Source organism: Mauremys reevesii, linkage group 4 (assembly GCF_016161935.1).
Source record: "Mauremys reevesii isolate NIE-2019 linkage group 4, ASM1616193v1, whole genome shotgun sequence".
NCBI classification, from domain to species: domain Eukaryota; kingdom Metazoa; phylum Chordata; order Testudines; family Geoemydidae; genus Mauremys; species Mauremys reevesii.
The window spans coordinates 72,650,867-72,662,156 of record NC_052626.1 but is presented as its reverse complement, the minus strand read 5'-3'; the positions used below and the strand labels follow the sequence as shown (position 1 = coordinate 72,662,156).

Here is an 11,290-nt window from a genome sequence, read left to right as displayed (position 1 = left end):
TAATGATGGCCTTATTTATTGGGATGCTCTTGCAGTGTTGAGATGGGCCAGGCAGGTGCTGGGTGACAATAACTCAGACACAGTGGGGGAAGTGCACCTCACACCAGAGTGGTTATCATGCCTAGCCCCCATGGGCTTAAGAGCACAGTCTCCTCTCTGAACCAGGCCCATGGCCATCTCTCCTCTCCTCTCCTCCCCAGGAAGCAGGCAGGCAGATGTCTCCTGGCTCTCTTGGGGTAGGGGACTGGACAGGAAGGACATTTCCTGGCTCTCCTGGAGTAGACAGCTGTCCCCCTATTGTTTTAGCGGAATATAGTGGGATTCAACTACTTTCCCCTTGCCTTAGGAGGTGAAAGGGAGAGCGAGGGGAAAACCAGGGAGGAATGTACCCAGCTGTGCAATGTTGGAGCAAGGCACTTGGAAGCAGGACTCCTGAGCTCTATTCCCAGCTCTGCCAGCGACTCGTCACAGAGGTGATTCTACTCATTCCCCCTTGTGGGGGGTGAGGGAACGAGAGGTTGTTTATGAAGCACCTGGAGCTCCCTGGCTGCAGGCGCTATGGCAGGGCCAAGCACGCAGACACACACTCCCCCAGCACACAAGAGAAGACAGCAGGCCAGAGAAGGGTTTGTCATATTTTAATGACGTTGATCTTTGGTGTTTCCCTCGTTAGCACTCAGACTCTCCCCCTACCCTCCCGCCACAAGCTTGCTGGGATGGAGAGTTACAAACGAAAAGGAAAATCACATTTTAGACTAAAAACAAAATATTATCAGAGCCTTGATTTCTCCACTAGAAACTACATGTACAAGGTCAAGATTTCACATGCAACACCTTACGTCACAGACCCATACCTCATGCCCTGACCTGGAGCTGGAAAGTCACCCCCTCCCTTCCCCAAGGGAAATGCAGCCAGCCAATGGTGCCATGATACTGGCAGGTTTTGCCAAGATGGCTCATTCACATTAGTATTGGCACAGCTGGGGGTGTGAAAATATTGGAGTATCCTTGAGCTAACTGCATCCACCTCACTCCCACATCCTGCATTTGCCTCCATTCTCTCTCCCCATTGATAGCAGCTCGGTGCTAAGCTGACACTCAAAGAAAAGGTCCTCACTTCTGAGAGGCTCCTGGGTATATAAAGGATGGTGAAGCTTAAGCCTGGCTCTTTCTACTCCAGCTCTGCCCCGGGAAGATCGCACACTGGACAGCAATAATGTTCTCTCTCGTCTCCAAAATGCTCCACCCTTCCCAAGGGGCACTGGGGCCATGCCATGGAGTGGGACTCTGGCCTGGAAGACTCCTCCACTGCACTGGCAGAGCTGGGGCATCAAATCCAGGATATGCCCAATAGGATTGCCTGTCTCTGGAGGACACTGCAGGCCCCCTTCCCTGATATTCGTTCTTCTGCTCATCCTTGGGGCTGGTGGCAAGCAGGGGGAACACACTCATTTTAGGAATGGTAACATTTAGAGCACTGCAGAGTTAGGGCTAAGCCCAGGGATTCCCACTAAGCTGGGATATTTACACAAGGCTCAGAACAGCATTGTTAGGGATCATTAATGTTCTCATAGAAACTGTGCAGGAGCATGTGTGCCGGAAGCTAAGACCAAATAAAGCTTCTTCTCCCTGGGGTCCCTATAAATTTGGTGCCTTCCCTTCCATTTCTGCCCCCTCCGCACAGGTACAGAGGCCCCCTCAATTACCATCATCCTATCAGAGCCACAATACCCCCCTCTTCCAGCTCCTTATCAACTGTGAGGTACAGGTCTCTGCTTAGCAGTACAAGGGTAGCACCAAGACACAACTCATCTCTACCTGTTCCGTGACTCCCCACTGGTGCTGTTGTTACTATAGTAGTTGGTATTGTCAGGAAGATGGTTATTATTGGTTAGGTCACTGTATTCAATTGGTCCCTCAGTGTCCATAGAGGACTGGGACTGCTCTGGCAGATCCAGCCCATCGGCTCCTTGTCCTTCACTCCTGCCAGGAGCTGTCTGCGGGCTCTGGCCATGCTCTGCCAGCTGCATAGACTCTGAAAGGATCCGTCCCTCCAGCTCAGCTGCCAGCTCGCGCGAGGTGGACTGCTGCATCAAGGCACCATCAGCTCCCATGGATTCCACACCAGTCTGAGAGCTGCGGTGAATCCGGTGACTCACAATGATGTTGTTGCCAAAGCCGCCCATGGATGCCATAGTGGTGCTCTGCTCCCGCTGGACCACAGCGGTCATGCCACCCTCAGCCATCAGCCTCTGGATCCTGCTGAGGGCATCGTCTCCACTGGCCCCATATTCTGGACCTTCACCTGGAGGAGAGAACATAAAAAGTGGCCAGAGTGTACAAGAGACAAGAACTATGGAACAAAGAAAACCATGCTGGCCAGCCAGAACGGAGGAAGCAGAATGGTTAGATGCAGCATGGTGCACATGGACTAGGACAGGTCAGCGACAAGGCACGCGAGCTCCTCTGCAGATGTGCAGGGTTTGCTCCATATAGACCCTGGAGTTTTACTGTATTTTGTTTAACTTTTATTAAAGTGACAAACAAGAGAAATTCAACTTTGACACCACACATCCCTCAGCAGAACATCTGCCCAAGCCACAGGCCCCCAAAGCTGCCAGCCCATAGGACAGAGGACTGAACAATCCCTGCCAGCCAGCATCAGGGATGGGTAATGTTGCCCTGTCTAAAGGGTCCTGAGGGTGGGACACTTGAGGTAAAGCTCCTCAGACAGCCACGGATGAGTTTGTCCATGGTATCTACACACCACTAATGCCAGACTCTCCCACAGAAAACAGCCAACACCACACAACCAAAGTGACAAACCATCCTCATAACCCACACCCTGCAGATGCTACTCCTCTCCCCCGCCACACGAGGGAGGGGAGCAGTCCCCCCCAGAGCACTGTGAGTCAAACTCCCCTGTTGTGCTCCACCTAATCTAGAAAATATCCCAAAGTGGCAGGCCCTGTTGCCTGAGGGTCAGTGCACCAGCCCCAAGTTCACAGGCTGCAATAGGTCCCAAGGCAGCAGACAGGCCCCCTGGCAGACTCCACCCACTCTAAGGCCACGTAGACCAAAAGACAGATTGTGCAGCATGTCTGGTGGGCAAGAGGTGCTAAGCACAGCACAGCCTCCCCCGCGAGCGGCTGCATTCTGTACTAACTGCAGCACAGGAGCAGTTTCCAAATGAAAGAGAGAAGCAACAGACCGGTCCCAGACTAGGGTGGCAAAGATTAATAAGAGAGACCTGGAGACCCCTCTCTACCACACGTTCACACCCATCCTGGGCTCCCTCAGGCCCTAGAAAAGAGAAACAGCATCCCTGAGACACACAGCAGAGTCTGGGAGGAAGCTCTTATCAAGCCATGCAGGTGTGTAGTGAAAAGGTCACAGAGACAGAGTTTCTTCCCAGCTATGAGAAAGGTCAGTGAGTCCCCAGGGCCCTGAGGGGAAGAGCACAGCTCAGCATGCACTGCAGTAAACCAAACACTGTGCCATGTGGCGAGAGGGGCTAAGAACTCACTTCCAGTGCCCTTCCTCTCTTACCCCACCAAGAATCTCCCAGAGGGGGGTCCCCCCGCCCCCTCCAATCAGAGAGAGAGGCCAGGGTTGGAATGGATAGTGATCCATTGCTGTGTGCACAGAGCAACCACAAAGCAAGATCTGGGCCCGCACATCACCACAGTGGAGAAGACTCAAGAGTCTAAGTGGAGAGTCTAAGCATAGGCTCTATGGAGAAAAAAATACTACAAGAAATAAAGCCTGGCAAGAGGAGGAACAAGTCACCAGTGCAGACAGGTCTGGCCCCTGATCCACTTACTCCATTCGCCATAAACCTCATCCAGACTGTGCAGGGAAAGGTTCTGATTCACTGGAATGTGTTAGAATGATTCCACAGAGGGAAGCAGTAGCCTACCTGATTCTTATTAAAGAGATAAATTTCACTCCCAGCTCTGCACTTGTTAGAACAGAGGAGAAAGGAGCCAGCTTCTCTGGCACCAGAGGAAAGAACACAAATATGAGTAGGACTATAGGGAGTGTGTGTGTGGGGTGTTTAAAAACCAACAAAACACTGAACTAGAGGGCAAAGCTGACACTGCTCCTGGCAGTGGCCTGGATAACATGGCTATAATGAGGGAGCCGAGAGAGATTCAGCCTGGTCCACACACAATTTTTGTACCATTGTAACTATTTTGATTAGAGCTGTGGCGTTTCTTTTTTTAAACCCTGTTACACGCATACTGCTTGTCAAATTTTACTATCCATGGCACCAACAGTGGGCTGGGCACTTCACAGACCGAAACAATTACCGGATCCCTGCCCCATGGAGCTTACACTAACTAGGCGATACGCAGACCAAAGCAGTGGGGGATGGGATGCAGCGACAAGCAGGACCGGATGGGCAGGCTGAGCGCCTGGCTTGGTTTGGAGGTTTCACTTTGGAGGGATGGCTGCTGTAATTTACTGACATTACTCTGAGGAGGAAGGTCTGGTTTGTGGAGGAGAGGGTGGATGCCTGGAGGACACAGACAGGTGCCTGCACAGAGGTGCAGAGCTGATTGAGTGTGAGGATGACAATAAGGGAAGTCTGGGTGAGGAGGAATCAAGCGCAGAGAGGCAGACAGGCTGTGCAGGGCTATGAAGAGAAGGAGGAGGAGCCTGCGTATGATACATGGCCGATGGGAACTAGCTTTGGGACTAGCAGGGCCAGATGTGGTAAGAGCAGCGGCAGGGAAGAGGATCTTTGTGGCAGCATTCCAGGGAACATCTAGGAGGCCAGAGAGGAGGCAGCCACAAGAATCAGGGACCCACCAAGTGTTTTAGCCAGGGGGACAGAGATGAGGAAGTGATTTTGAAGATGCTGCGTAGGAAGAAGGGCAGGAATTAGAGACCGCATCAATGTGGGAGAGACGGAGGGGAGAACAATGCTGAGGCTTGAGCTTGCTGGGCAGAAAGTCACCAGAAAGAACCTAACAATGGAATCCCAGCCTCACAGGTCACAGATGTTGGTTATTTCAGCTACGCATTAACCTCTCTTCCTGCATTGCCTGGGGAATGACAGAAGTGAGACACACACACACACAGACAAGAATCATACAGGAGCATACTAGCCGCAGAATCGAAATACCAGGTTGTGGGCGAAGCTGAACCAGGTGGTTAGCAGCTCTGAATTCTTCCTTCCTGGAGGCAAGTCAAAGCCAGGAGAGCCCCAGGGCAGGTTGTGTGGGGGACTCACATCTCATTGCTGCAGCATGGCTGTTTGAATTTTGGGGGGCATGGATGGTGAAGTTCTGATATCCCATGGATTGGTCTGGATGGTAACAGCCACCATCTGCCGAGGGCAATGATTTTCAACCTTTTTTCATTTGCAGACCCCTAAAAGATTTTGAATAGAGGTACAGACCCCTTTGGAAATCTTAGACAGTCTGCAGATCCCCAGGGATCTGCAAACCACAGGATGAAAACCATTGTTCTATGGCAACGACAATCTTTTGCGGATCCCTTAGACATAGTCTGGGGACGCCCCCCAGGGGTCCGCAAACCACAGGTTGAAAACCACTGGTCTAGGGAATGCTCTCCAGGACCATGGGAAGCAGAGGTGCTTGAAAAGGGCAGAACATTCTGGGGCAGATTTTGGTTAAGAGAATTATATGCGTTTCCTTTTGAGGTGCTGTGGCCAAAGGCTTCTGGGAGCTAAACGACATCAGCCCAACTGAAAATGGGACTCTTAGCACCAGTCTGGCCCAGTGACCAAGATCCCAGAACAGTTACTATAAGGAGCCCGCAATAAACCAGCCCCTCTGCCACTAAAGAGGCAATGAAAACACAACAATGCCTCCTCAGAGGGTACATGGAGCACTAGTGTATATAAGGCTAAGATGCAGGCCCCCAGGAGGTCCTTCCTCCCATCCTGACAGGACCCTATACAGGGCAGCAGACATGGCCCGTCAGCTGCTGCAGGCTGGGAGGATATTCTACCTAATGACTGGTCACAGTGCATACTCTTGGGACCAGCAGCAACCAAAGCAGAGTGCAGCTCACAAGTCTAACCCCCACAGCAGTCATGCTGCTGTCTACAATTACTTTTCAAGGGCAGCCAGTGTAAAGTGCATTGCACTAATCTAGCCTAGATTGCATGGGTGCAGGTCACCACAGTACAGAGGGTATCTTCAAGAAAGATTAAATCCCAAGTGAAGAAAGTTTCTTCTAACCACCACCAAGACATGAGAGTCTATGTTCAGCTCTTGGTGGCCATTCCCACAGCATCTACCTAGCTGCCTGGGGCAAAGGGAGGACATTAATTGAGCAAGCAAGTTCCTCCAGACATTTCCCCCTTCTCTGGGCAACACCCCCACCTTTTAGAGATATAGCTACCGGTCAGCATCTCATCCTCTGCTAGACAGAGACTGAATGGCTTTGGTAAGAGTATCAGGAGCATATTGATCACAATTCAGACCACACCACTGCAAGTCCTTTGTTACAAAGCATCTGGCAATGCTGGAAATAGAAAGCATTAGAAATCCAGAGCTCACAGTATTGGCTAGGCCCATGCAAACCAGTTCCTAACTTTATAGGCTGTAAATACCTGGTATTCCCCCCAACCACCCCCAATGCATGCCCTGGGGCTACAAGTCAGCCAAGATTGTTAGCTGGCACAAGCGCCAACTTTCTGATTTCCCCAGGGATGCTCGACCCCCCGCCTCCACCCCAGGCCCTGCCCCCATTCCACCCCGTCCCCCAAGGCCCCACCTCGTCTCTTCCTGCCCCCACTCCTCCCTCTTCTGCTGATCAGTGGCGGGCAGGAGGCACTGGGCGGGAGCAGCAGATCAGTGGGGCCCACTGGTGAATGCTGAGCGCTTACTATTTTTTTTCCATGGGTGCTCTGGAGCTGGAGCACCCACGGAGTTGGCACCTATGTCAGCTGCTACTCCTGCTGCTGACACGCTCAGGCATTAACAGCATGTGCTGAATACGAGCACTCCCTGCAGCCAGCCTTCAGGCAGATCATGCCTACCTCCCCTCAATTCAGATCACTGTGCTTTACTAAGCTACGTTTGGAGTGGAATTCCAGGGTTTGAGGCAGTTGTCTGCTCAGAGAACAAGTGCAAATTCCACAACAGCAGGCCCTGCTGCTCAGCAATTTATCACGTCAGGAGCAGTCATATTAAGAAACCTGAAAGTGCAGAGAAATGAGTGCTAGAGCTTCTAAAAAAAGGCCAGTGGGGACTGGCCTTCAATATCATTGCTGCACCCACTGGCTTGGTCACTCCAGTCCCTTACCCACATACAGCTGAGCAGCGCAGCTTGCTCTTTCCTTGGGCCAGCTTGTTACTTTTCTTTCCCCCTCCTCTCAAATGTATAGCAATTGCCTCAGCTACTAGGCAGCAGAGACAGTGTCTCACAGAGTCTGTCCCATCAGTTGGATAAGATCAGGACAGGAGGGAGGGAAAGCTGGGCTGGTGACTGAGTGTCTCACTACATCTTCCAGCTCTTTCAGGCTCCACTGGGGTTTTGGCTGGTGCTCAGCATGAGCAGAGAGCTAGTATAAGAGGAACGAGCTAAGTGACAGTTCATTCCACTTTTGCATTAAGAGGCTGTTTGCTCTCTCCTCACCTTTAAAGCTCAACAAATGCATTGGGACCACCTGGACTCTGCAAAGGCCCTCACACACACTGCACAGAGGGCAGTCTGGAGGTCTGCCTCACCCAGCTGGCCCTACATTGCCTTTCTTAGGAGGGCCGAGTCAGCCTGCTCAGCAGAATGCAGATTTCTCATGGATACTAGTATGACACGCACAAGTAACATACTCCCTTTTGTTTCTGGATGGGGCATGACCCTGTGACTCCCCAAAGGTGAGTCTTTCTGAAACGGTCTCTGCTGCACTAGGTCTTGGGAACATTGTCCCCAGAGCACCACTTTCTTGAGTGCTGGTGAATTTTCCACAGCGCTAAGCAGCTCGTGAGAAAAGTCTCTGCATGATCCCAAGCCCTTCCTTGCGCAACATGGTGCTCTTTACTAACAGCTCTCCTCAGAATACCGGCACAACTGGCACCGCAGATGGCTTTAGGTAATGCTCACATTGCAGCAACATGGTCTAGGCCCGGAGACCATGGCAATTCTTTGTGGGCCAGGAAAGCAGCCAAGACCCCACCTCACACCAGAGGCAGAGAATTCAGATTAGCAGGCAGCCAGCTCTGCAAGTGAGGGTATTGAGTGGAATGTGAATGTGGACGTATCACACGGAGAAGGAACAGCTGCTCATCTTCCACCTGGGTTGTTCCGATGTCAGAATTCATCTTGCAGCAGAAACCGACCTTGAAACACCTGAACTGCTTTGCCATTCACCTGGGATAGGGATAAACCAGCTCCACTCTGTCAGGCACAGAACAGCATCACTGAGCCCAGCAAATGGCCCAAAGCCAACTGGTTGGAACTCCTTCAAGGAATGCAAACATTAAACGGAACCACCCATAGCATTTAAGTTATAAGGCACTTCCCAAGGGTCCAAAAGATTCCTATTCCTAAACAAATGCAAAGCCACAGGCAGAGCTTATGGCTACTTATCCCAAAGAGTAGGGGATTCCTCCAGTCTGTGCAGCTGGCATCAATATCATATTAGTGAGTATGGCAGAATCATCCTCCCCAGTGGTTGGAAATCAACTCAGATGTCCTCGGCCAGGCTGCTCTAGGAAGAGGAGAATTTTGTTTGGAGTAGCAAGACTGCAAACTGGGAATGTATAATGACTCCAGTAGAGCCAAGAGACAGCAGGCAGGAATTTTACAGCTAGCACAGGATGTAAAGCACTTTCCACAGGACATACAAAGGGTGTGACATTTATCTTCCCGGGTGCAGGGAGGCAACGTAACACATGCTTAGCAGGGACCCAATGAGCAGCAGGGCTTGGATTGGGCTGATTTGTGGCAGCATGGCATACTGGCACCTCCCTCCAGGTGTTATTTTGTGCTCCAAAATCTCAATTCCCCTTTTTAATAGAAAGTCAGTCTTTAGCTGTTACGGTTGTGAGCCTCAACAGCAGGAACTGAGCGTAAATGATGGAGAGAAATCTATTAAATGAGTCTGCCGAGAACATTGGAACAATAGCTCAGAGGTGTGAACTGCCCCTTAACTTGGATGCTCAAGGATAATTCCAATGTCAACATCGTTACCTATTTCATACCTCATGTCAGAAAGGAACAGGAGGGTCAGAGTTCTGCACAATTTATTGTGAGGGGCGTCTCATTTTGGTACCATACAGGATACCACCACTTATTTTCCCACAAGCCCAAGGATTTAAATTAATATTGGAAGGTTTTCAAAAAGCTCTACTTTTGGGAAGTTTCTGTGGCCACTGCTATACAGGAGGTCAGACCAGATGATCACAATGGTCCTGTCTTGTCTTAGAATTTATTAATTGACTCTAGCAGGGCCCATGGGCACATTCAAGCCCCAGTGAATGGTAACTAAGCTCAGGGAGCTCCGAGAGCAGGCACAGTCCTTTTGATCATTAGCACGAACTACTCAGCAGTGAATGGCCAAAATGAGACACAGAGGTGGAATTTATTTGGTGGGAAGATCTGAGTGTACTACCACCATTTCTCATCCACGGTTTGACCTCTGGAAGGAGGGGAAATTGACAGGGAACCACAAAGGATCCGATGGTATATGCCACTCAAACAATCTATCCTCTCTAGCTAGCCCTTTTCAGAGGATCTCTTAACGGAACAGTAACTGAATTCACAACACCACATCTGACTCTGGTACTACAGTGACATAGCCCCAGTGCTAGTCATGGCCTTAGATGTGTGCGCGCTCAGCGAGCACCGCTGAGGTCTTTACAAGGTGCTTCACTTACTCCAGGGTCCTGCTGGAATGTTTCCGGCATATGCGACGTCTCCTGGCTACCTGCAGCTTGAGAGGCTCAGCATATACTAGCCCAATGCAATTTCCTGGCTTTATTTTTAGAACCTCTTTCCACTTGTGAGAGCATCCAGTTCATTTAGTTAGAGAAACATCATCTCTAAGGGCCCAGGTCATATAGATATTTGTACTGGGCTGTAAAACAGGCTGGACTGGTTACAATCAAATCAGAGAGACCAGAAGCTGCACATGCATGAGGATAGTCATCCTGCCCTGGTCTCCCAGAAGAGGGACAAGGTGACCTACTAATAATAGATCTTCTCATTTTTAGGATACTATGTGCTCATACTGCACTTATCTGCTCAATGGGTAGTAAAGTGTCTGTATTACAACCCCCTAAACACAGGCAGATGCTGGGGGTTGGGATGATAAATGCCACTCACCAGTCTCCCACCAGGGGTTTATTTTGTTTGAAGTGAATGTAGTGATCAGAAGAGAGAGGGACAGATATATATTGTTAAGGGCAGGGATAGGGCAGGCAGATTGTTGCACAAGCTTCCCTCACCCAGCTCTGCCAACACTTCTCAAGCTCAACCCGTAGCACCTCTCCTTTAATATTCCAGTCCTGGGCTTCTCCTGATAAATAAATTGTGTTGATCCAGTGATCTGTACAAATGTCAATTAGGGACTACGATGGAATGCATCAAACTCGTGTCATTTCTGACATGGTCTGGATTAGAAATCACGTTTCCTAAAGGTTGGTGTGTTGGGAGGTCCTCCTTGTTTCTAAGGAGATTTAATTTGGCCCTCATGCAAGCAAGACCCTCCCCACTGCATCTTTGCAGGGAAACTGAGCCATGTAAATACCAACATTTAACAAAGACTCCGTGTTAGAGCCCAATCAGAATTACTCCTACATCTGTCAACTTAAAAGGAAGCAGGAGACAGGCACATTTTTCAGGAGTCAAAGCATCTTTCAAATATTTCTTAGTGCCTTTCTCACAGCCTTTCACCCAAACCTGGGTCTCTCTGGCTTATGCATGCTTCACAGGCGACAGTTCACAAGGCAGTGATTAACTAATGGAAAAGGCAACATGTGCACTAGAGGGATTTGCTTCTAATAAATTCACTCCCTGTGCATTCATTCTTCCAAAGCAAGCACAAAGACAGTCAGAAAGGCAAAGCCTCTGCAGAGCTTAGCAGGGAGAGAAGGAGACTGTATTTACACACAGAGAGCTTAATTAGATTTCTGATGCTACACTGCATATTTCTTTCCACAGAAAGTATACATCTGGGAGAGCACCATGACGTGGAATTCCTCACACCAGGAGAGGGGACAGCAGGTGGTCCAGAAAGCCACACCAAAGGAGCTGCAATATACACTTGCTTTTTTCTTTCTCATTATGAAGCTGGTCCCTAAACATTTCC

The 11,290-nt window shown here is 50.1% G+C and overlaps 1 protein-coding gene across 3 annotated transcripts in view; it reads right to left on the bottom strand.

The window, feature by feature from the left end:
• Positions 1 to 621: 621 nt before the first annotated feature.
• The window catches only part of AMBRA1 (autophagy and beclin 1 regulator 1), a 186,603-nt gene continuing 175,934 nt past the window's right edge, over positions 622 to 11,290 (bottom strand). For 2 of the 3 annotated variants that reach the window (XM_039536588.1, XM_039536589.1), the window contains exon 18: positions 1,815 to 2,305. In XM_039536588.1, the coding sequence (XP_039392522.1) occupies positions 1,815 to 2,305 (491 nt within the window). Of the gene's footprint in view, positions 2,306 to 11,290 lie in introns of all 3 variants that reach the window. The other variant, XM_039536587.1, reaches the window with a different exon arrangement.